General features: G+C 41.6%; 4 protein-coding genes across 6 annotated transcripts in view; 3 read left to right on the top strand and 1 right to left on the bottom strand.

Annotated features, from left to right (window-relative positions):
- LOC128442908 (complement C1q-like protein 2) overlaps positions 1–26,108 on the top strand; it is a 112,001-nt gene that overhangs the window by 33,541 nt on the left and 52,352 nt on the right. The window lies entirely within an intron of this gene.
- On the top strand, positions 557–20,173 carry LOC128442905 (carbohydrate sulfotransferase 15). 3 transcript variants are annotated; one of them, XM_053425531.1, is made up of 9 exons: positions 557–757; positions 7,175–7,243; positions 9,367–9,957; positions 11,072–11,411; positions 11,584–11,727; positions 12,344–12,500; positions 12,719–12,875; positions 14,333–14,480; positions 14,655–20,173. In XM_053425531.1, exons 3-9 carry the CDS (start codon positions 9,499–9,501, stop codon positions 14,843–14,845), a joined length of 1,596 nt encoding a protein of 531 aa, XP_053281506.1. In that variant the 5' UTR covers positions 557–757; positions 7,175–7,243; positions 9,367–9,498; the 3' UTR covers positions 14,846–20,173. The 3 variants fall into 3 exon arrangements, with proteins under 3 accessions (XP_053281506.1, XP_053281507.1, XP_053281508.1); XM_053425532.1 differs by having other exon boundaries at positions 7,168–7,243; XM_053425533.1 differs by lacking the exon at positions 7,175–7,243.
- LOC128442904 (general transcription factor II-I repeat domain-containing protein 2) lies at positions 17,136–19,358 on the bottom strand. The gene is made up of 2 exons (XM_053425530.1): positions 17,301–19,358; positions 17,136–17,166 (listed from the first exon to the last, which is right to left on the bottom strand). The coding sequence occupies exon 1, from the start codon at positions 19,113–19,115 to the stop codon at positions 17,301–17,303; it is 1,815 nt and encodes a 604-aa protein (XP_053281505.1). The 5' UTR covers positions 19,116–19,358; the 3' UTR covers positions 17,136–17,166.
- Positions 21,351–24,574, top strand: LOC128442907 (complement C1q-like protein 2). Its single transcript, XM_053425535.1, has 5 exons — positions 21,351–22,968; positions 23,082–23,153; positions 23,371–23,454; positions 23,540–23,668; positions 23,781–24,574. The coding sequence occupies exons 1-5, from the start codon at positions 22,665–22,667 to the stop codon at positions 24,062–24,064; spliced, it is 873 nt and encodes a 290-aa protein (XP_053281510.1). The 5' UTR covers positions 21,351–22,664; the 3' UTR covers positions 24,065–24,574.

Raw genomic sequence — 26,108 nt, 5'->3', positions numbered from 1 at the left:
CCAAGCCATAAAAACATATGTGGAGGTTAAATCCTGAATAAATCCAGAATAAAGTAAAAACTAGTGCAAATCAAATAGGATGTCCGGTGATCAAAACTACACTAAAACACAAACTACAAGAAAATCCAGTGGTGCTTATTGCTTTGTAAAGTGCTGATGTAGGATTGAGGAGCCATTTAGTGATTTGAATGGTTCTGCAGTAAGTGCTGTTGAGGAAACATCTTAGTGTTGATGGTCTATTCCCTGAGGGGAGAGTTCTTCTCTTATTCCTCTACTCGCCTCTTTAACTCAATGTGGTATGTTTCCATCAAGAGGATGACATGTAATAATCTAGGGTATAGATCAGAGTTGACAGAAGTAACATGCGTCTATTGGAAGGATTTTAAAGCAACATTCATGATAAACCTGATCAATAAGCCAAGAGCATTTGGTGGCTGTGATGTAAACAAGATGTATTAATACTGTTCGTGTTTCCTGCTCCACGCGCGCACCTCCCCTCCCCTCCATCCCCTCGCTCCCCTCTGTGAGCGGGGGAGGCTGCGGCTCAGTCAGATGGAGACTCCGGAAAGTCACACATGTCGTCGACACAGCTCCAGCCGGTGTTCGGTCAGAAGGAGCCGTGTTCGCGCTGAGGATACTTTCACTGTCACCGGTGGGTTAACTCGTTCCACGCAGCGGACACCGGGCATGCTGGTGTGAGCTGCTCCGGCTCCACAGCGCAGGAGACACTCGTGGAACGAGACGACGCAGCTCCAGCGTGAGTAGATCTGTTTTCATTAAGGTGTAAGGTATAAACAAATACGTTTGCTCGGTGTTATTCAGCTGGACGTGCGTTATTATACAAAAGTGCGTTGTCCTCATGTAGTGTTTTGTTATTAATTCACCTGTGTGGAGGTGGGGGGGCTGAGGGAGAGTCCCTTCACCTCTAAACAGAATATATCCAGTGTGAGCAGAGTTTATATAGTGAACAGTTAACCTTAACTAAACTATTACATTGGAAAGATTAATAAATAAACAATATAAAAATAAGTAAAAAATGATGAAGTCCCCAAAAGCAGACACCAGTAAAGTAATAAACTGGTAAACAATAAAAAACACAAACGAATTTAAGAATATGTATAGAATAGTTACACTTTAACCAAACTAGTGGATTATAAAGTTAAACAATAAAATTCACTAGATTCAATTTAAAAGAACAATACTATAAACATATTTATTAATGGTAATAATAAGCTATAAATTCCCTCTGAGCACATGTGTGTTTATGTCCTTGCATTGCTGAACAGTAACATCCTCCTGGGTGAATCTTCTGAACAGCTGCAGAGTGTCTCAGTGTCATGTCTCTGGGGGGGTAGAGAGACTCCACCAGAGACTGAACCACAGACGCGAGGCAGCGAAGATAAACTGCTGTAAACTTTTGTACACACGCTCCCATTGTCTTATCTCGTAATTATTATTCTGTTTATTGTAACATTAACAAACCAGAGAGTTCCCCGTAAACATCTGACCATGGATGTGAGATTTTTCCGCCAGGACTTATAATTACCGCCTTTATCCCTAAATGGCTTCTCTTCATGAACACCCCCCCGCCCTTGCGAACAAGCCATGAAGTGATTTGTGTGTTCTTTCTCCAGCTCGGTGCAGAGGATCGGTTTGAAGACAGGGCTGAGATCTGTGGATGTGCGAGGCGTTTGTTGTGCATCTGCTGTGTCCGTCTGACATTTCAGTCCATTTTTCCTCCCCCTGCTTTTCCCATTCTGGTCCAATAACTGGGCTGCAGCTCAAACTCAAACCTGACTCTTGTGAAGCTGCTAAATTATTTTCTATTGCTGATGAGAGGCAGTTTGTAAGTAGTAGCACCCTCTCTCCACGCTGCATAACTCGGCGCACACCAAGGACAATCCCTCTGTCAGGCTGACTGCGCCCAGCCCTGCACTGGTGGGCAGCAGGGTTTTAGATTGCCCTCACGAGTTTGTGGAAACAAATGTCTGGAGCTGCTGAGATGTGCTTCTTTTGGCGCGGGCCTCTGTTCGAGAAGGGGTTAGGTAATGCTAAAGGTATGAGAGGAGAGAGCGAGAGAGCTGTACCATATCAGATTGTTTAGACTGGACTCTGGGGTTCCACCACAAATGGAAGAAAAGGATTCTGTAACACAGAGCTCTAGGAATGTGGGAGTATTGCACGATACTTAAGTGTTTTCAAGGGTTGGTAATCTTTAAACCTGCGATGACAACAAGCCGCGGAAATGCAAGATGAGCTCTGCGTTATTTCCCAGCTTGAAATCCGTTTTAGCGAAGACTGCTCAATGTCTTCAAACTTTTATCTGCGTCTTTTACTCTCATGTTGTTGTGCTCGAAGCTGTTGAGTAATTCTCCGGATGGATGATGCTTTGCAGCGGAATTTGACCCGGTTGGCTTTTTCTTTTCCACCCAATGATGTTTTGTTTGAACTCTGTAGTTTAAAGTAAATGTTTACCCTTCTATGTCCATGAATGCTCAGGCCATTTTTACTAATTACTGGAGAAAATAAGGTTTTTCTAAAGTTACACAATTTTATTATTCGATCACTTTAAGTTTTCTTTTCAAAGATTTCACCTCAAAACAGTTTCTCTCTGAGGCCAAGGAAATAATCGCCTTTTCATGAATAAATTCAATTCAAAATGTTGCTTGCTAGGTTCTTCCATTTTCTTCTTATCAAATCAGTTGTCTTCACAAGCATTCACGTTCACCTGATAGACACTCCGGGTTAGCACATGCAAATGTACTTTTAAAAATGAATTTGCATTGAAATCTTGAGATAATTTCAAACCTGTGAGAAGCATCATCATCCCAACCATCTGCCGTCAGATGCCAAAGAGAAGTAGTACCATCCATCAGTGCGAATGAGCCACATTAGCCCAGTAATAGCGCCCATCATTTTGGTTTGTGGAAGCAAAGAAACGATGCTATCTCCATGTGACTTTATGAGGATTTAATTTCTATATGAGTTTTAATCTCGATTTGACCACAATCATATGGGAATGTGAGTTTCATACCGAGCAGACTGGCTGCTAAAGATGAAAAATAACACTTTAATTAGCTGCATATGTGCTGCTTTACCCTGAAGTACATCCAAGATGAGTATTTTCTCTAATCTATTAAAACGTTTTAATTTGGGATCAGGCAGAGCTCCAAGTCAAACGTAGGCACAGAAGTCGCAACTGAATCATGAGGTATTTTTATCATGTTCCTGACACATAGTAATTACAGTCCAATTAAAGGTTTAACATTCAGAGTAATGTTTCTTTACAAGTAAGAACTTATTACTTTTACCGTTTAAACCTTTAGATGAGCTGAAAGCGTTAACATGATTTGGTTCAAAGAAAGAGAAATCCTTCGAGTACGTCAAGCTGCTACTTGTTGTGGAGAAACCCTTTGTGTGCCAAACCAGATCCACAGTCACAGGTCTCCACCCATAATTCGAAGCAGTGGCAGTTATCCCGCGCTGACAGTTTCTGTCAGTGAATGATTTTTCATCAACATATTCAGTCAGAGGCATCATGGACATGACTGATGCAGATACACGTGTCGGGTTCAAGGAAAACATTGAATCTTCATTCATTTGACTGATTAACTGGAAGAATGTGATCAGGCAGAGGAGGAACTATGAGTCATTGTCCTTTAGAATTTTGTACATATCCACATTTCTGATAGTGATGTATAAGCAGACATTCAATACCTCTATCTAATATATATATCATTTTAATAGTATCAATGATTCCTAAGATTTCATTATCAACCCCAAATGGCAAACAATGTAATCAAGGCTTGATATTTTACAGTTTTACCATCAAATTAATTACCAGTACATTAAATGAAAACACAAAGACAACCAATTATATCAAACTTGAATTAAGTATGTAGATATAAATGTCCAAAACTCAACCTAAGCAATAGAAACAAATGGAATCACCCTTTAAATGACAGAGCAGCACTGCACACCCCGGCTGACTTCAGATCCCCCTCCTGTCTTCACACCCACACATTTCTTATCCCTCCCACTCATTAAACACAAGGACAAAGGCTTCAGATGTTTTCCGCTTCTCATTAATGTCACATCGGTTTTAAAGAGCTGCTAATGCAAACAACCCGTTGCTATAAAAAAACACATATGCATGCAAAAATATACACTGACATGCATTTACGAATGTACGATTTAACCGAGGACCACGTCTGTGCTCCAGATGTGCAGTTGGAGTGCGGTGACCTGTGACAGACACCACTGTTAAACAAGAGGTTTAATATTTCTGGTGCTTTTCTTAGCACACATCTGTTATGTTTAGACTGTACCATGACTTCAACAGCCTGCTTATTTTACAGATTAAGGAGTCAGACTCTGGTGAAGGCGATCGCTCTCTGAGCTGACATTGAATTAACCCGCTGTGGGAAAGGAAAGGGAGGACTAGTCCAGCCTGATGAGACGGGTGAAATCTGTTTCCTCAGATATTCTATTTGTGTTCTCAAGGAGTTCTCCCATTTCCTGCCAAGATTTCATCCCTAATCTGTCCAAGAAAAGAACCAGAGAAAGAGCGAAAACATAACTAAGAGTATATATTTTTTGTTTTCTGTCCTTCAAATAACGATGGATTCCTCCACATGAAGAGAGTTTTATTATTTCTGTAGTCTGGCATCCCATCAATCTTTGTTTGACTCCCCAATCAACAGGGAAGCTGTCTTATTTCCTTTTGTGACACTGGTTTCCCTGGTGCCTGCCATTCCCCCCTGCATTCCGTCAAGTTTCGGTCACAGAGTGTACTGTACACAGTCAGAATGTGTTTACACAGTTATAAACATGAAGACACGATTAAAACATGTTTCAGGAGAGCGAGAATGTGTGTGCATACTGAGCACTGGCTCTTAAAACAGATTTTGTGGTCATGGTGAATCCTCTCATTGTGTCACATTTGTTTCAAGCTCTATTTCATGACGTCATGATGTTGATTCTTTACAGGGCAGCATGTGCATCTGCATATGGCTTGTGGCATTTTGACTGTGAAGTGCTCTGCAGGGAGCCTTGATTTTCATTTCTCTGTTTAGTTGGTGTCTTTGCAGCAGAGGCTGATTGGCTTCATCTTGTCACAAAGGGTAGACAGTGGGGGATGAATGAGAGGATGCGGGTCAGGGGGGGCAGTGAGTCTGGCTTTGATAGCACGTAGTACATCAAGTGTGCAGTAATGTGTATTTGTGTAATGTTTTACCTACACAATCAAGCAGATGCATAAAAGTCATGTCTTCTATCTAATTAAATAAGAAATACGTCTCAGTGGAAGCAGATAAAAGGACCAAGACACTGGCCTGTAGTTTGACAGAAGCAGTTGTTTCATTTCAATTCATCACCAGAGCAAAAGGTTGAATTTCCAAATTCAACACGCAGCTGTGGGATCTGTGCAGCTGTGGTCTAATTAAAACGAAATAATGAGCTGTGTGGTTTGTCTCTATAACAGCCACAAGCTGCTGATATGATGGACCTTTAGTCACAGCTCAACATATTGTTGTTATAGTAAACAACGTAATTCACTACAGCATCTGTGAGGTTCAGTGGCCTCTGGACAGGCTGTGAAGACTTCGGTCAACAATCTCAAACAAAACAAAACTTATTTAAAGTTGCAAATTCTGCAAATTACAGTTATGTTTGAGACATCATAATGAAAGCTGCGTAGAAGTGGTGCCCCATGTGAGGCTTTAAGAAAGAGACTGTGGCAGAGGGAAGAACATTAACCCACAATTAATTCTATCCATAAACACATAGCTGTGGTCATTTTAGCGATTTGGATACAGACTGAAATATTTCAACATTTACTGGTTTGATTATCTTGCAATTCTGTAAATATGTTTTAGTCTTCTACAGTATAAAGCCCACTGACTTTTGTGATGATTGGATTTTACTTTTAGGGCCAATTGACATCAGTGTTTCAGAGTGAAACGTATCAACTGCCAGATGGATTATCATGATATTAAACAGATACTAAACGTCCTCATTCATTTCTCATGAATTTGGTGAGCTCTTGACTTTTCCACTAACACAACCAACAAGTAAACAGTTCTCAACAATGACCCCTTGAAGCAGCACAAAAGTTAGTACAAATGTTCATAGTTCTCAGATGATGAATCCTAATGACTCATGCACAACCTTTCGCTCCCTGTTCAGATCAATGAAAGGTTGTGTTGAAAAAACGTGGTTTGACCTGACAGCAAAAAGAGAGGAGTGGGATTTAAAAGTCTTTAAATTTGTTCTAAGAGCTTAACCTTATGGCTTATACTAGAAGAACTGCAGTTGTCGAAATAAAATGGTTTTCCTCATTGAGCCTTTATTTCATTGAAATCTGCACTTTAGTTTATGCCATATCTCAAGCATAGTTGATATTGAGCTGCAGATGGAACAAGAGGGATAAGCCGTGTCAAAAGTGGAAGAAAAAAAATCCCCTGGGACCAAAGATATGCTCTTCAGACTATTTTGCAGCCTGACCTTTAATTTCTGACCTCTCTTTAACAAATGGTACGTCTCAGAATGATAGAGAAAGGTCATGGACTCCCTGAAAATATTAGAAGTAATACCCTTGGGTGTTTGGATTTCCAAAGCAACAGAAAATTGAGCCAGAAAGTTTTGTAATATCTTGATATGGTCCAAGGTTTGGGATAGAATGTGTGTCCAGCATCACTGCAGAACATCAAGAATGGAAGCCTGTAGTTTTCTGTATGACATGGACAAACTAAAACGAATCACAGATTGTATCTTTTTCTTTTTCATCTTATATGTATGTAATGTCACAAAAAGTCTTGAGTGTTGAATTCTCTTTTTTGCCAATTCCAGTCACAAGATCTGTGTTTCTAAACTATTCTCTTCATTATAGAGAGGTCAGTCCAACAGCTGGTGTCTTGGAGAATATAGAGTAAACAGCATGAAGATGATAAAGATGTTTCCAGTACAGTAGCTGCATAGGAGAAAGAAAAAAAACCTAACATATACACAGTAGTAAAGTATATTTTATACATAAACTGTATGTCTTATATTTAGTGAGCTCTGCCAATGCATTAAAATCATCAGTAATATCCCATTCAGGCTGTGATACCAGATCAGTCGACAACAAATGCTTCAATGCGATGGTAATCAGAAGTTTTTTATTTTGAGTCAACAGGATTTTCACCTCGGTCAAACCTACCTGCTGTCCCCTTCCCACCATGGATCGATTCTGCAGACTTCAGAGGTTAGAGGCTCTTTACTGCTCGTTCTCACACTGTTTTCTCATCTCTGCTGCTTTTCTTTCTTCACTCTACGCTTTACCCTTGACGCTCACTGTCCTCTTTATATTCTGTCACATTTCCAAATCTCTCTCTTCTCCTGCGCGTTTGACATTTTGATCTAACCAGACGTAAAGCTATAATGGGAATATTAGATTAATAGTTTTGAAGAACAGAGAATAAAACTATTACCTGGATGGAAGAGACAAAAAAGCAGCCACGTGAATACAATTTGTGACACGGATAGAAAGGGCTTTAACCTTTATTAAAAATAAATTATCCAAACAACATCAAAACATGGAGAAATTAACAACAGGTAGCAGTTGGTATCAGCAGCATCAACTAGAATGATTACTATACTATTGTAATTAGACAGTTGTGTCATTATATTTCATTACATGAGGCCCCATTACAGGGTCAGAAACACGTTCTTTGCCCAATGCAGACTCACAGATATACTTCCGTTCATTCCCGATTAATCTACAAGGGCTCAGCTGTCCCATTTAGAAACCTGAGAGGGTGTGAGTGCTTTCTTTTGGACTTTTCAAGCCATATGTGCACACATTTATTGTTTTGTCCGCACTCATGGAGACTCTGCTTGAGTAACCTGCATTTTCATGACATTGTTGCAGTGGTGAGACAGTGATGAAGGTGGTGAGCATTGGTTGAGCATTCCATGACATGATCTTGAAGGGACACTGAAGTGATTTATTACTGCACAGCCATGAGGGACTCACTCACGAGAAGCTAAAAAAATCAAAGCAGCAGAGGCTGTTCTGGATTTTTTTTATTGAGTCTGTGTCGACCCAAAAAAATATCTATCCTTCTCCTAATGCAACCTCATCAGACTCTTCATCAACAAACACAAATTTTGTCAGACTAAAAAGAGGTGATGCTTGTCTGACAAAGTGATGTTTGAACATTAAAGACGTTCATCTAGTGGTAGTGACACCGTATTGGTTTTACAATGAAACTTCAACGAAATAAATTAAGTGAATCGGTTCATTCTCTTTCTCACTTCAAATGCATGTCATTAAAAACAGTTAGTGAATACAAAAGACGATTTGACAACACGTTTAGTTCACAACAATAAATTTGTTCATAAAAACAGCTACAGCAGTAACTTCAAAGATCGATGAATGATTCTCGTTTTCTAACAGTGATCACGTATAATTGATAGAACTGGTTTAGTGACTTTCAGTGTCCTCAGTGCTGTGAATGAGTTCATCTCTAAACTCTGAAGTTGCATCTCAGTCAAGTACAGTAAGTGTGAACATATTGCACATAATGTTTTTGTAACAGCCCCCTGTTGCGGAGTCAGAATAAAAAATCACTGCAAAAATAGAGAACGCTGCATGAAGTTTGCTGGAACTGGTGCCGGATTTCATTTCCTGGTCCGGTGGGATTGTTGCATTTTACCAACTCGGCAGCCAAAGAAAATGTAAATACATCTCTGGCTGAGGAAATATATCCAAATGATTTTTACACTTTGATATCTGCAATTTTCCGGCACGGTACGCTCAAAATAACAACACTAGTTTCTTATTATTCATGTGGCGGGGAGAGAAAACACCCTGCTCGCACTTGCCACACTTGGTGTCCACCTGCATCAATACCTCATACTGGTTCCCAGTGTGAAAAACCCTGATCTTGAAAATAATATTTTCAGGTTGAGAAAATAGAGCTCTCAGCAGGCCCGTAGCTCACAGTGAATTATTGCGTATTTTTAGTTTTGAATTACAGAGCAACTATTATTCTGACCTTGAACGTCTCTCTGTAGAGTCTTGACGTGTGCTATATAGCCCTCATCGTAAAGCAGGGGTTCTCCCTCCAGCAGACCACACACACTCTGCAGCTGACCTCAGACATTTTAGACGTGGCTCACGCTATAGAAGGGAGTATGGTCATAAATTCACACACTGATGCTGCAGAGGGGAGTAAAGCTTCCTTAAATACCCCACTATTAGACATATTCATACCACTTTTTTTTAGGAATTATGGGATATGACAGAAAGAAACACTGCCGCATTTTTGGTGAAACTGAAAAGAAACCGTGCAACGTGTTTTAACAACTGCTTGTGATTTACAGGAGGCGTTGCCAAAGACTGGACAGTAAGACATGAAGACCTGCAGATTAAAAACTGTGATGGACTGACCCACAGCCTCCTGCAGGTGAAGCTTCAACTTTCAAATTCCCTGGCTCCTGCTCTTCGATGTCATTATGTCACAATCAGAATGCAAATATGGGAGCGACCCCCACACGGAGCAGAGTTGGATGCTCCTCAGCTCGCCCACGCATCAGAAATATGGGAGAACGCCCGTCAGGACTTTTTTGGACTTCAGGCACACAAACCAGCCTGAAAATCCGGACATCAAGTGGACTCCCCTGTTGTCGCGGAGCGTCTCCAAAGTCCGACTGCTCAGTTTCCTCCTGGGCCTGGCACTGACTTTTCTCGTCATGGCCTCCTATATCCTGCCCTGGGAAAAGACGGGACTTCTGTTCACCCCCTCACCCTTTCAGCTCGGACCTGTGCTCGTCCCGACCGGCACATCAGAAAAAGATTGGTCTGAAAATACATTAATAGACATGAAATTGCTGGTGAAGATCATCAGCTTCAAATTGGAATACTCACCAAGGAAGGTGCCTGACGAAAAGGACGTCATTGAAACCGAGGCCTCTGTAAGTGTGTGGAAAAACGCTCTGACACATTTAGACCAACCATGATAAAGGCCTTTATATTATAGGGCCAGACTGCAATGATGCCATGTTTTCTCCAATGGAAAAACGTAATAAGTGACCACTGTGATTGCTTTATTTTTGGTGGACAAATGTGAGTTGTAGGAGACAAACAACAAACACTTTCCGATCAGCCCTGCAGCAAATGACTGTTTGTTGAAACTCATAATTACCAGTGTTTGTTGAGTCTGTCCGAAGTGCTGCTTACACTCTGTGTTCTTAGAACCGGGGTCTTGAAGTAAATATCAGGTTGTGTGCTACGTGCTATTCTCCTGCATTTAGCGCATGTTCTCATCATAATGATCCACGTCGTCCTTAATCATTTTGCAGTGTTTGTTGAGAGGACATCAGCGATTGCGCCTTCATCACAATTGTAGAGGATGAAACACAAGTGAGTCAGTAGGTTGACTTCCAAATAGTGGTTTGTGTGTGTGTGCGGCACAAAATGTCAGTTCCCTCATCGTGTCGGATTTTATTCCGTCACGATCCATGAACGATTCCCTTGGAAATCAGTGGAAATGATGAAAAACACCCTCGCAATGTTAAAGAAAGTAAACAAAAAGTCCTGGACCCACCTCACCTGTTCACAAAGGTTTTTGGAAATCCGTTTTGCCTAATCCAGCTGACAAATAAACAACAAAATAAACATATACCTTACACACCCAACCTGGTATCCGATGGTTCAGGCCGGGTTTGGACAAAAAATTGAAATGAGGTTCGGTCACGGTGGCTGGGCTATATAATTGATTTGCTACGCTGCACATGGCTGTAACTGGGGAAAGCACCGGGCTAGGGTTGGGTTTGGAAACAAAACTCAGAAATGGATCTACGTGAAATCCATGCTCCGTTAGGTTTGTCTGGGAGGGTTGGACGTGTTGGGACGGAAAATTGCAGCTCGAGATGCATTTTCTAGTTTTAGTAGGAATAAGTCTCACGTGATTGACAAATTAAACATATACCTTTCTGCATATCATCATTTATCAAAGCCCTGATGTATGCTCCTGGTATGTTTTCTTTGCTCTTTGATGCTAATTTAGTTGTTTTTTTGTCTCTGCAGTTGTTCTCTGTAATTCCTCGCCATTTCCTGCCGAGCATCAAGAGCCCGTGCTGGTACGAGGAGTTCTCAGGCGACCTCGGCACTGATCCCTACAGGAGGAACCTCTTCACACTGCGCTCGAAGGGCTTCAAGACTGTGTGCGAGCAACTGAAGATCGACTTCCACCGACACTTGTACCACCGGGACGGCGAAGTGTTTCGTCTGCGCTGCTTGCCGTACTTCTACATCATCGGCCAACCCAAGTGTGGCACGACCGACTTGTTTCAGAGACTGCGGCTGCATCCGGAGGTCAGGTTCAACACCATTAAGGAGCCACACTGGTGGACCAGGAAACGCTTCGGTAAGTCATCGGGACGTGGCTGAGACTTTATCATTAGGCCAGCTGATGACTCAAACATTATCTTGTCTTTTAGAGACAGAGAAAAGCCAAACAAATAAAAGAAAAGACACAGATTTAAAGTCAAATTCTTCAATTTCAAAGTGTTTGAATGTTGTTGCACCTCTGTGTGCAGGTTATATCCATTCCAAAGATGGCTTCTTGGAAAGTTTTCCTGTGCAGGACTACCTGGATCTGTTTGACTTGGCAGCTGTTAACATCCAAGCAGGAATCAATGGAAATCTATCTGGAGACCGCAGCGCGCTCCAGCTCATAACAGGTGAACACATGTCAAAGTGTTTGTGTTTGTGTCTGTGTGTGTGGGCTTGTGTGTGTGTGTGTGTGTGTGTGTGTGTGTGTGTGAGAGAGAGTTTTTATTTTTCAACATCCTTTGTGCTTTAGATGGAAGAATCTATTACCTTTGTAGTTTTCATTTACTCTTTTCTTTCCGAGTACTTTTGAACCGAGAAGAAAATTGGATTGAGACGATGATTCAAAACACAGGTCTCCTTTGTCTCCTGTTCTTTTAATGTCGCTCATTTTGTCTCTGACCTCAGACGCACTGCTGTGTGTCCTTTGTTGAGAAGCCAGAGGGAAATACCATTCACATTATTCTGGACATTCTGTCGTACAATTGTAAAAGTTCACAGAAACCCATGAACCTCGGATATGAAGAAATGACATTGATGGCTTGTTGAATTGATCTTTTGAAGACAGATTTTTGATATTAGCTCGGTTTTCTGAAGTGATTTTGTATCTTTGATCTTTGTTTTGTCAACAGAAAGATTTTTGCGTAACTCCTGAAATTCTGCTAGACTTTGCCACGTTATGTCTGAAAGTCTGCTTCACCTGGCTGCATTTTATATGAAGTGACAGGACATTCAATGTCTGGACAGGTGAAGCCAGTGCATCAACTATGTGGGACAACCAAGCCTGGAGCAACCTCCACGAAGGCGGGGAGAATGCCGAGCCTCCGTTCCTGGCCCAGGACTTCATCCACGCCTTCCAGCCCGCTGCAAAAATCATTGTCATGCTCAGAGATCCAGTGGAGAGGTAGTGCAGAGAAATCCATCTTCACATCTGCCTTCGTAGATACAGATGTGATGTGTCTGTGATGAAACTATTTTCCGTTGCTTCCTCAAGTGCTTTTCCAGTAATTTATCATTTTTTCAGAACGTATTTGTTTTAAATCAGAGCTCATATTGTACATCCAGCAAAATGTCACTTTGTAGTTCCAACTGGCCTCCACGTCTGTTGCACTGTGTTCCCAGGCTTTATTCTGACTACCTGTACTTTACGGTGGGCAACAAGTCGGCAGACGACTTCCATCTGAAGGTCGTGGAGTCCGTGCAGTTGTTTCACTCTTGCCTGTCTGAGAGGACAATGCGTTACTGCGCCTACGACACCAGCCTCTCTAACGCCATGCCGGTAAGCTGACATGACGTTTTCTCTGTTAACTGGCTGATTACCAGTTTATCTACTAAAACGTCTGTCTGTCTCTCTGTATGTTGAAGGCACATCCTGGGAACCATTCATCTAATAAGCTTCACACTTGTCAAGTCTATTGTAGATTTCCTTAGGAAGTGCAGTGTGGAGTTTGTTGCGATTCGGACTTGAGATATTCAAGATATATAGAAAACATTTAAATAAAGGTGACATTTTGATAGTTTGATCATTTTTATTTCACCATATCGGTCTGACACTGACATTCACGGCTGATCTCCATCATGGCAACAGCATTCATAGTAATAAAGCTAATTCAGTTTCATTTCATGAAAAACAGTGACCTCATGCAGATACACCAGATTGGTTGAATGTTTTTTGACATCACTCTGAAACATAAACTGTTTATAAAAAGCTCTGCACATAGACAATACAAAATTGACAGTGTATTGTTGAACTGTTTGAGGAGGACTCACTTATGACAAGGAATAATTTAAAGTATCTTATGGAGCATCAACACAGCCCAAGATAAACATCCAACTGAACGGACACTGCACCACTTTGATAATAATAATTATATTAAATTATACCAAACAACAAAAACCTTATTTCCAATTCAACCATTTCTACCTGTTCTGCAAGTGTTCATAAAGTGATGCAACTGCATTAATGTGCTTTCCACTCGGCGCAGGAAAAATATCACCAGCTCTCTTCCCGGAGTCACTTCAGACCCTTTGGTTTATTTCCTATCAGGCAGCGAGTGCTCCCTCAGCAACTCCCTGAGTTATGAGCTCTGTCTGCTGGTCACCTCTAATCACCAGATGTAGGTGACAGCACAGTTATCCTGGGAGATTTACTACAATAAAAGCTGCAATCGCCTCAGCCTGAAACCACTGGAATCAAAAAGAAAACATTATCAATCTCAAATCTAGCGAAGAAACATTCAGAAAAACAGGCTGAGATTCTTTTCAGTTATGCACGAGATGAAGAGGGAGGGTTTGAGTATTTGTTAAAGCTGGTGTCACTGGAGTAGTTCCAGCAGGAGGTGTTGTGCTGTGGCGCCTCCTCGTGGATGTATAGTGTATGTGCAGCTGTGTCTTTTACTCTTCTGAGTCTAAGTACAATCAAATCATCTGTGCACATTAAAGCAATTTGCCAAAGTTTTCAGCTTATTTGTGAATCTGTATTAAACCTGTAGATCTGTTGAATAAAGACAAGATAATCCTATATTGATAAAAAAGCGTAATACAAATAAAATGTAATGAAATAAAACCATGGAAGAACAATTAGACACAAAACACAAAGACACAAAAATACAGTTGTGCAGCACATCTGCCTGTATAGAACATATTTTCCACCACCTGTACATCTGCTTTTGACTTTGACAAACTGATTTCAAGACCTAATGGAAAGATGCTGTCTTCTCTTTATCCTTCCCCCAGGTGAGACTGAATTTGGGGATGTACGTCGTCTTCTTACTGGACTGGCTGACAGTTTTCCATCGGGAGCAGATTCTGGTTCTTCGACTGGAACACTACGCAGCCACTATCAAAGTGACAATCAGGAACGTTTTTGACTTCCTGAATGTAGGTGCGTAACTAAAAAGCTCATCTGACTTGCGCACTGTGTGTTGATTTAATTGTACATGTTTGGAAAAAAGAGCATGTACTGTGTCATCCTGGCTTCTTGATTGGTTGTTTCTTCCTTAACCTTTCACCTCTGTTACCTTTTCAAGTCGTCAGACATCTGCTTGTGTCCCCGCAGATCCTCTGTCTGAGCAGGTGGAGGCAGTAGTGACCAAACAGACCATGTCCAACACTCGGCGGGCAGCGGACAGGAACCTGGGTCCGATGCTTCCTGCCACCAGGATCCTCCTCAGGGAATTTCACCAGCCCTTCAACCATAAACTCGCCAGTGTGCTGGACAACAAGGCCTTTCTCTGGAGTAACACCTGAAGGGGTGGACGTGGAATAACTCCTGATGGACGTGTATGAGAATCATATACGTCATACACAGGACGGAGGTGTGCTTGTGCAGCCTGGTGTGTGAGCATGAGTCAGTGAGAGCAAATACAGGCAGCGTCACTTTGAACACAAGAACGATGACGAGCACAGCAGACAATATTTACCAGAATAAACAAACTCACAGACACCTGCTGTTGAGTCAAAAAGAGTCAATGCTGTTCTCTCTGAGATTTAACACCGCGCCTGCAGATGGACCCACACCACATCACGCACATGAGATGCACAAAAGTCATGCATTGTCACGCATTATAGGCGTGGTGGTGGCACTTGAAGCTCTTCAGGTCATCTTAACTCATGCTGTCATTGGCACTTAAACACGTGTGTCATGTAAAGCAGATGAGACAACCTTTTACTCTTTATGATGAGGAATAAGAAAGAGAAGAATTACATGAGTTGGAGAACTGTTTTTAAATAGGGATGTTTTGGTGCGCAGGGACCTTTAGCGCCTCCTAGAGGGGTCCGCAGCTGGAAGAGGTGGTGAGAGGGGTCAGAGTTTGTTTCTTTGTGATCGTGCATCTTGAGTGATTCCACTGATGACAGGTGGGTGTCAGTAATCTTGGATGATTTATTGAATATGTTCTGCTGCTATTTGTGGGTTTTATAGAAGATCCTGGTGAGTATTGATGTCCCATTCAAGCGTATTGCTAGTATTGGTGCTGAGGAATGGACAAGCCTGTGATCATGGTTTCTCCAGTGATGTGTATTGGGGGTTGTGGGCAATAAATCTATAATTACGTCTTTCGTTTTACTTGTGTTGAGGAGGAGATTGTCGTCAAAGCCCCAAACCACTTGCTAAGGCTACTTCCTGAGGGTATTGACCTTGGTTGCTATTTGCATACGGAACGTCGAGTGGTTTGTGTAGAGGCACAAGAGTCAGGGTGAGAGTACACAAGTGTGGGTGACGCCTGTGTTGTGTGTCAGAGACTCTATTAGCATGTGTAGGGATCATCGTTCATGTCCATCTGTTTATTGAAGGGATTAACACATGGGCGTAGGCGTCAGGTGTCGTAGTGCGTGATCAACCAGTGCAAGAAGCTATAGCAGCAGCGGAGGAAGCACACTGTGTAGGGAAGTGTGTGAGTCTTTGTCTGTGATATTTATTTGCTTTTGAAAGAATGATGATAATAATATAATTAGGTGGATTTGTGTTTTAATTTGATGTTTTTAATTGTACTTAGTCTTATCCATCACCAGATGGTGGATGCTAATTACATTTTTTTTATTCCTTCTCTCTCGTTTCCACACACATTCTTTCATTCACACTTGTATCAGACTTAGTGCTGTGCCACCATAGTTACTTCTCATGAAGTTCATATTGGGACTACTCAGATCAGTTCCATCATCCAAATCATTACGTTTTTCAACAACCTATGTAAAGAATTTAAATTTTTAAGTATTAGTTACCTCAAGACTTCAATCAATCTCCAAAACGCTATCCTGAGGAGCAAATAGGAAACTTAGTAATATCCACACATTCCGACCTCTTAAAACATTATATTTAACCACCAAACTTCTCCTAGCCTTTATTTGTAACAGAATTCTTAAGGTCTTGCCGTTTTTTAATTTGTGCCCGATTCAACGGTTTGTCTGGCTACTGAAGCTCCTCACTCATCATTGCAGGCCGCCTCTTCCTCAAGTATCACGCCCTAATTCCAAATTAGGTTGCACGGATGCAAACTATTGCTTGAGTCGTCTGTCTTTCCTCCAGTCTGATTTAGTTTTAAGGGTTCATTCGCGTTTTAGCTTGTTTCTGTTACGCCAAGACAGGGTCCCAAACCTCTCATATATTTAGACTTATTTTCTGTTACAACTTTTACAACCTTTGTTCCTTCCCTTGATTTCACATTGCTTTGCTGTACACTTTCATTGCTTCCCAAAAACACAGGACTTATTATTTTACCTCCTTTCTCCTCTCCGCACACTCACAATCTATATCAGGGGTGTCAAACTCATTTTCACCAAGGGCCACATCAGCATAATGGTTCGCCTCGAAGGGCCACATTAACAGTATGAAAACAAAATGCAATGGAATTTAAAATAAATGAAACTACAACTTATTATATTGTTAGATAACTGTTTCTGTATTTATTATGTATTCAAGTCAAAGGGGGGTAGGACTATGGCACAACCAACATATGAAAGAAGCAGCATTTTTCAAAACAAAATGCTGCCTGTCCTTGAACATACAAGTAGATCCCTCCTCATCCTGAGACGCCATCTCACACATCCTCATTCATCTTGATCATCATGTTCTGGAAATAAAAGACACAAAAAGAAAATGCAAGCACAATCATTCATTTGTACACATATTCTACTGTTCTTAGTAAATACAACGCATTTATTAAATAAAAGGAAAAGGAAAAAAAGGATTTTTGAAAATGCTTACCTATTTTTTCTGGCCGGATGTCTGGCACCGTTTTCCGTTGGTCAGGGTGTCAATGTCTGGTTTTAGGTCTTGTGCTGAGGCAATCCGCAAAACAGCGTGCAGGTTGTCATCGGTGATGCGTGATCTGTGCTTGGTCTTGTTTACATTCATTATTGAAAACATCTGTTCGCACAGATAGGTGCTCCCAAACATGGACAGAACACGAGCAGCATGAAGTCGGAGCTGTGGCATCAAACCAGGGGGCAGGAGACGGTAAAAGTCCTCGATTGCAGAATCCTGGAACTTTGCTCTCAGGCCACTGTCACTTTGAAGCTCAATTAACTCCATCTGAAGGTGATGGGGTGCACTACAGACGTCGGTGGTGAAAGGATTTGTAAAAATGTCAAAACCAGATTGCTGCGCTTTAAAGTCAGAGAAGCGCAGATCAAACTCACACATTAACCGGTTCAGTTTGGTAGCCAACCGAGAACATGAAAAAGCACCGGGAATGGAGGCTGAGATGCTTTGACAAACAGGAAAGTGGGCGAGATTGTCCTGTTCCACCTGACACTTCCATAGATCGAGTTTTCGCTGGAAAGCTGTGATCATGTCGGACATCTGTGTGATGACTTGTTTACGTCCCTGGAGTTTCTCATTCAGATGAGCGAGATGCACGGTTATGTCGCACAACATAGCAAAGTCACACAGCCAGTTTGGATCTGATAGTTCAGGCAACGGTTTTCCTTTGCTCTGCATGAAAAAACCAATTTCTTCCCTCAGCTCAAAAAATCGTTTGAGGACTTTGCTCCTGCTCAGCCACCTTACTTCTGTGTGGTACGGCACATCTCCGTGCTCCGAGCCCATCTCCTGCAAGAGCAGCTGGAACTGCCGGTGATTCAGGCCGCGCGCTCGAATAAAGTTCACTGTTTTCATGACCGTGGTCATTATATTATCCAGCTCCAGAACCTTTCCACACAGAGCTTCTTGATGGATAATGCAGTGATAGGTTATCAGGGGCGTGTGACAGTTACTTTCTTGCAATTTCTCCTTCACTCGTCCAACCAAGCCTGATTTTCCTCCACGCATCGCAGGTGCTCCATCTGTAGTTAGTCCCACCAACTTTTCCCACGGCAATTTATGCTTACTTACGGACTTCTCCACTGCCTCAAAAATGTCCCGACCCGTTGTGGTCCCATGCATGGCGGCTACATCCAACAGCTCTTCGAGGACAGAGAGGTCCGGCTTCACTCCTCTAATAAAAATGGATAACTGCGCTGTATCCACGTTGTCTGTGCTTTCATCCACAGCTAATGAAAAAGCTAGACAGCTCCGTGTCTCTTCAGCCAGCTGTGTTGAGAGATTTCCTGCCAGTTCCTTAACTCGGTCCACGATGGTGTTTCTTGACAAACTGACATTTTTAAAAGTCTGTATCTGGTCGGGGCACACCTGCTCACACACCTTCAGCATGCACTGCTTCAAAAATGCACCCTCTGAAAAAGACTTTGAAGCTCGGGCTATTTCTTCGGCCACGATAAAGCTGGCTTTCACTGCTGCATCGTTTTTGCCCGTAGCTTTTCTGAACACATCCTGCTGCGACTGCAGTCTGCCTTTTAATTCTGCTGCTATTCCTTGTTTTTCTTGGAGGCTGAATCTAGCATACTGAGCTCCGTGTTTGGTGTCAAAATGCCGACGTAGATCATATTCTTTTACGACCGACACCGCCTCATAACATACAAGACATACCGGTTTTTCACCTTGAAGTACAAACAGGTATTCGTTTTCCCATCGTTCGTGAAACAGCCTTCCTTGTGCATCAATCTTTCTCTTCTTGGACATGTTGGGGTTTTGTTAACTTTCTCCTTTCCACCGGTGTATTGAACGCATAGCGGGGTTACTGCAGGGCGACTGTTTCCTTGACGGGCGCGTCGAAATGCATTGTGGGAGATGTAGTTTACGGTCAACGTGCGCTTTTAAGCAGCATACAGTGAACTTATTTTCAGACAATAATGCACCAGCTCTCGCGGGCCACATAAAACAAGGTGGCGGGCCACATTTGGCCCGCGGGCCTTGAGATTGACACATGTGATCTATATCAATGTCTATATAACTAAGCAGAATTTGTTTTAACAGGTTTCTGCTTACCTTTTGGTTTGGCTCCCTGTGAGTATGTGGAGAATCGATCAGAGCGGCCTCGACCTTTGGGTCTCTGGTCTTTCTGGTCAAAACTTGCTTCGGGGTCACCAAATACGAGAAGAGCTGGTCTCGGTCTGGTTCAACAAGTATTTAGAAGCAATGACAAGGTATGAAAAGGTACAGCAAAGCAATGGGCACCCAACGCACAGCCCCGGCCCTCCAGCAGCAGAGGGCAATCAAGAGTCATCCCGAACGGGCGGTGGTTGTAATACTTATAACAGTAGGTAGAACTTGATTTGTCAATAATGAGGGGGAGTCGCCCTGGTTTAGACTTGGTTATTCCTTGATGGTGCACGGACGTGGTCCCAGCCTCTTGGCACTGGAATCAGGAAATTATGAGGAGCCGCTCCCAGTTCGCCCCTCCTCTGACAGTTGCTGGGCATATCTTCACATCCTGACAGTTTGATTTTGTGTTTCACAAACAAGCCTTGACTCGGCTGAGGCCTTCTGGGTCGGTGTTGTTGTTCATTGGAGTAAGGAATATTGTTTTCCTCATTTATCGGCTGTATGTTCTGTGTGTGTATACATGCCCATTTTCCAGACAAAACAACGCCTTTCCTATCTGCCCTCCAGAACCTGGGGCAGCTGCTGGAGTCCTTTCTAAGGCGTAGGTCACAGTTTCTTATAAGCAAAGTGCATTCATGTATGTGTGATGATGAATAAAGCTAAGGGAATAAAGCTTATAAAGCTAATAAAAGTAATTGTGTGAAGGCCATATATTCAGCCCAACTGCCCTTGCCCCCAGCCCTGTCCAGCACACTGAAAATGGAACCGAACTCTAAACACACTGTTTAGAGTTCGGTTCCATTTTCATCTCCACAGACAAACACACAAAGACAAACACAGATTATAATCTCAACAACCTCTAGAAGCATTAGGTGTCTCATATGTACATCTCTAAAATAAGTGGGCCTCTGGGAGCCCATGGAGCAACTCACCCTGAACAAGAAGTAATCCTTCACCTTCGCCTGCACTGTGGGGTTGTGCACGATGAAAGGTGTCAGTGTCTGCATCAGGGGGCAACAGGCCACTGGCTCCGTGTCCCAGGCTCTGGTCGGCCTCTGGCGGCGTGAAGGCGACCTCCAGCCCCTCTTTGGTCTCCGCGGGGTGGAGAATGGCAGCGCTGGGACTCTCCTGCTCCATCGAGTCGTTGAGCTGCAGCATGGATGCAGACTCGCCCATTGCGCACCAATGTTCTGATTTTGAGGGCTACGAGGAAGTGGAGCCCCTTGCTTCACTTCCCCTCTTTAATTTCCTTCCTCTTAAAGAGACATCACGTCTTTAAACCCAGAAATCTGGCGTCTGTTGGTGGTTGAAGGCAATTTTCACAATTATCTGAGCCATGATTATTAGATAATCTCCAATCAGCCGTTAGTTTGATGATGAGCATCCTAATAAATGATTTTTCCTATTGTTACTTGCCGATTTGTTTTCATTGGCTCTAATGTACTGTCAGCTTGAATTGTGGGCTAATGCACACTTTATATACAGTCTTTGTGCACAACAGATATTTTTTCAACCATTCAAACCTCTACTGAGAGTTTTCTTGTAATCTAAATTCCAGCATCTGGTAGATAACGTCCTTTAAGACACTGCTCATTTCCCATAAGGTGATAGAAATGACCTAAAGTACTAAACTGAAGGAAAACTATTTATTCAAACCTTAAAGCACTGACATCCTGCAGAGCAAATTGTATTAAAGGTCCAGTGTGTACGATTTAAGTGAAAGGGATCTATTGTCAGAAAGTTAATATAAAATTATCCTAGTGATGTTTTCACTAGTGTGTTTTATCTAATATGTACAACTTGTTTGCTTTACCCTAGAATGGGCCCTTTATATATATATATATATATATATATATATATATATATATATATATATACTATATATGTATATAGCGGGTCCTCTCTATAGAGGACACCATGTTTTTTACAGTAGCCCAGACTGGACAAACTAGAGGGTGAGGTGAGGGGTGTTCAACTGCAACCTTCCACTTCACCACTAGATGTCACTAAATTCTACACTGAACCTTTTAAGAGTTTACGATATTTTGAAATAGACCAAAGCTGTGATTATTAAAGAGATTTGAGCTTTAATCCAAGCTATAAGACTTTTCTTTGCTGAAGCAGATTAATGCTGGTTTTAATATCATATTCATGACCAAATATATAAAAAGAAAACATTTAGATTTTTGCGTAGAACATGGCTCATAACGCCAACCAATTTCTTTAAACCCTCTTGGACATTGCAGCTTCAATGCTTTCGTAGAGTCCACCATTTGGGACGTTTCTACAGCATGACATTTATGTGTATTTTATAAAGTTAACATGTGATTAAATGGGGCTCCAAGGTTCTTTGTCGCAAAAAGTAAAATGCTGTTTTAGGTGTTGGTACCGACAATACATGTAAATTGAATCAAATCATCGGTGGTCTCCGTCTTCATTGGCTTCATATATGATTTTTTTTTTTTAGGTTTTAACAGTGGTTAGGTTTGAGGTAACAAGCCAATAGGAGTCCCCCTGTTTCTTCTCTGGTTCATTTAAACATTGTAATAGATTACTTTTTGCAAACGTTGTGTGAGATATCGGGAGATCAGCCCTGTGTCTTGACGTGTTCACGACAGGGTTTGGGTAACCGGTGGGGGGGCAGTGGCTGAGGGGTAGATTGGTCGTCCTTTGTCCAGAACGTTGGTGGTTCAATCCACAGTCTTCCGCATCTGCATGCTGAAGTGTCCTTGGGCAGCAGCAGTGTCCTTGGGCAGCAGCAGTTACGAGTAAATTATACTGCAGCAGTTCCATGTACTCGTAACCTCCACTAGATTTGTTTCTAGCATTGCTTTGTTTCCTTTCAAAAACCAGACTTTATCCCACTGATCAATTTATTGAGGAAGCGGAAAAAGAAAATGTTTCTTTATTACACACAGACCATTGTTTTCTCCTAGGGTTGGTTTATCTCAGCCATCAACGACCCCTAGATTTGGATATGACCTTATGACGTTAATGTTTAATCTGGTGGAGAGGGAAATTCAGTCTGTCAATATCGACAGTCTTAACAGCATAACAAGGAATAACTCCAGCCTGTCTGTGGAGGTATCATACACAGGTAAATTATTACCGTTTATGTGCTGTGTTTATAAGTCAGAAGTATAATCTTAACTATCACCTTCACTTGTTCCTGAGTGACTCCTGTCAATGATTGAGATGGGGTTAGTACAGATGCTACAAAGCGGAACTGGACACTCTGCCAGTCTGAGGATGGAGGTGACATTGTTTTTTCCCCTGCTGCTGCTGATCTGCTCTCACTCCACAGCTCAGCCTCAACCAGAGTCTGACAATGACTTAACTCCTGTTGGAGATAACCAGACGAGGCAACCTGCAAACGTTTCTCTGGCCACATCCACTTGCCCACAGGACATCCATGCCGTGCTGAGAGAAATGAGCGGCTTGTTGGGTGAGCAGAGGGTGGAGCTGAGGCACCTACAGCAAGAGAATGACGGTCAGTGGATCGCAAGGCAATGAGAGGAGTGATAGAGGAGATTTTACACTAACTTGTAAAGGAAGATATTTTACATAATTTGCAGGGCAGGACTCTCATAATGTTTTTTTTAGCACAAGCAGCAAAGCTGAGGGAGCTGGAGAAATTGCAGAGGGAGCTGGGGAAATTGAGCCAACAGGTCAAAGGTAAATGCATGTATATAATTATAATAAAGCATGTTATTCAGTTTCTCAGTTGGACAGTATGGTGTTAAAAAGTTCAAGTATTTTAATTCAACATGTTTGAAGTTTGTAGTTCCCAAAAAAAACGTTGGGAGAAAAGAAAGTTATGATTAAATACTATGTGAAATATTTTGTTTTTGTTTAAGTCTCATTGCCGGTTTATTGATGAATTACATTCCAGAACAGGCAGGAGAACTGACGGCCATTAAAGCAGGGACAAACGTGACCGAACACCAGGTGGAGGCTCTGAGGAGAGACACGGAAGGTTTGTGAATTTAGAAACTTGTTCTAATAGCCACCACATTTCTCCTGTAGAACATCAGCTGCACTATCACTTGCCTGTTTTTCAGTCAAACGGGTGGCCTTCACTGCCGCTCTGGCTTCAGACAGAACAACCATCGGACCATTTAATACAGACACTAATCTGGTCTTCAGACAAGTCATTACAAATATTGGAAATGCCTACAACCCGAACACAGGTACGAACATTTACAAACTTTCACATTTATTTTCATTCTTGGAAATGTTGACTTTGACCCGTTACAACAGACAATTCTCTTTTTACTAATGCTGATAAAAAAATGTCCACAGGTTCTTTCACTGCACCGGTGAAAGGAGTCTACCATTTTGAGCTCCATATAGCTGCACATGGACATCCTTCATATCCTTCATCTGCTTGGTTGGTCAGAAATGGACACGTTATTTGTATTGCATATGAGCATCAGCCATCCTATTTTGGGAGTTCTGCTAATGGCGTCACGCTGCTGTTAGAGGTCGGAGATGTTTTGTTTTTGCGTCTGCAGACTAACGCAAGGGTATTTGACAATGAACATAACCATAGCACATTCAGTGGTCATCTGCTTTTCACCATGTGAGGGGAAAAGTCCTGTTTCTTCAGCTGTATGTTACTGTATTATTACAAAATATAATAAGAAACAATTATAACTAAATCTTATATTTCAAGATAACCAATTTGATAAAAGTATAGATATAGTGCAGTGATATTTGGGGACATTTATATTTGGGGACAGTTTTAAAAACAAAATGTTATCATTTATTGGTAGAAAATCAAATAAACCCTTCAAAGCTGTTTGGATGTAGAAAGGCCATGTTGTCTGTTAGATGTTGTTGTTGTTGTTGTATTAACCTCATGGTAACTCTTGTTTTAAAAAGGTAATTGTGGCTTGTTTTGATGTATTTGTGGTTTAAATGTGTGTTAGAGGGATGTGAATGTAAACAGTGAAAAATCTGTTTTCCAGAGAATACGGTCCGATAGAAGGTCCAAGAACAAACTGTACTTGATTTACTATAATGTTAAATATGGAAACCCTCACATTTGATGAACTAGACTTTGCCTGATAAACAATGTCAATGATTAATATACAGACCACTTGTCTTATTGACTGATTCGTTGTCTTCTTTGTTTACCGCTTGACTTGCAGCTCATGAATACACAGTGGAGACTCATGTAAAAAGCACACAGGTTTTATTGCATATCAATTTCATGTATAAATTCTTCATAGCATTGGAAAGATTACATTTGGTATACATCGCTATTCTACAGAATTATCATCAGTCATATCTTTTCAATGAAATTTCTCTAAAGTACATCTTCAATAATCACAAGCATCAAAAGAACTGCAATTTCAGATTTGTTCCATATTATTCTACAATCCTTTATTGTTTTTCATTATGTCTTCTCCCACAAGTCTTTAATTCCGTCTTTCAGAGCCGCCTGCCCAGACGTCTGTAAGGCCGTTCGAGAACTTGAAGTCAAACCTACTAAACCTAACCACATGTACAATAAGTGCATCTACGGATTTATTTTTTTCTTTCCTTTTTTTTTCTCATTTTTTGATTCGATACACATTTCACAAATGGACATCATTATGACCGCTAAACACGTCATGCACAATATCTTTTTTTTTTGTTTGTTTTCAATAAACATAACGGGAGATATACAACTCAGATCCAAACAAAACAAGCACCATCCATTTAAACCCATATTTTTCATTGATTTTTTTTCTTCAGACGAATGCACCATTGTTTTTCATTCTTTAAAATACTATACAGTCAAAAAGAAACAATATGTATATTTTAACTTCTCCTGTAACAGTGGGGGGAAAAACAGCAACCATGTTCTATTATGCTCAAACATATTTCAGGACCATCTGCCACAATACTTTCTGAAGTTGGCAAAATGGAATACTTCAATGCCTTTGCTTCACACAGCGCGTGCTTATTACAGTAGTCCATGACATGAATTATTACATCTAGTCAACCAAAAAAACGTAGTAACCCAAGTGTTTACATTTTATAACCACATGTTGGAAAATATGTGTTTCCCATGAATGAGATCTCATTCAGCAGAATTATAAAAAGACTCCTGTCTATAGGAAAATGAGATGATGCAGCAGTCCTAGCATCACACTGCCACCTGCTGTCGTGAAGAAAAATTACAGTGCTTCCGTTAAAGATTTTTTTTTCTTTCTCTCCATGTTGAGCACAAGTGGCTCGTCTACTGAAAGTGGAACTAGTCAGAGAGTTGATCTGTGTTCTGAGCTCTAGAGACTTACGCCTTAATCAATGAATGGCTTGAACCCACGTGATTTAAGTGCTAGTTTGACAATACAGCATCAGGCCAAGTTCTCAAAGTCCCAGTAAACGCAGGATAGGGCAAAGGCAACAATCAACAACAACACTCCCCCCTACCCGGCCCTGCCTTCTGCAGCTATCTACATTTATCTACAGTAAATGACCCATGACCTCCGTGGCACAGGGCCTCCTCTTTTTTGTAAGATCTCAGAAAAGTACAGGGAATATACTCATGATCGAGCGTTTGGTTTACCCTCGTTCAGACTCAACCAGTTTGTATTTCATGTGTTGGAGGGGCTGACCACATTAATCTAATACTATCTG

This window comes from Pleuronectes platessa, chromosome 6, assembly GCF_947347685.1.
Source record: "Pleuronectes platessa chromosome 6, fPlePla1.1, whole genome shotgun sequence".
NCBI classification, from domain to species: domain Eukaryota; kingdom Metazoa; phylum Chordata; class Actinopteri; order Pleuronectiformes; family Pleuronectidae; genus Pleuronectes; species Pleuronectes platessa.
Note: the sequence above shows the minus strand (reverse complement) of the source record. Positions and strands in the feature narration are given on the sequence as shown.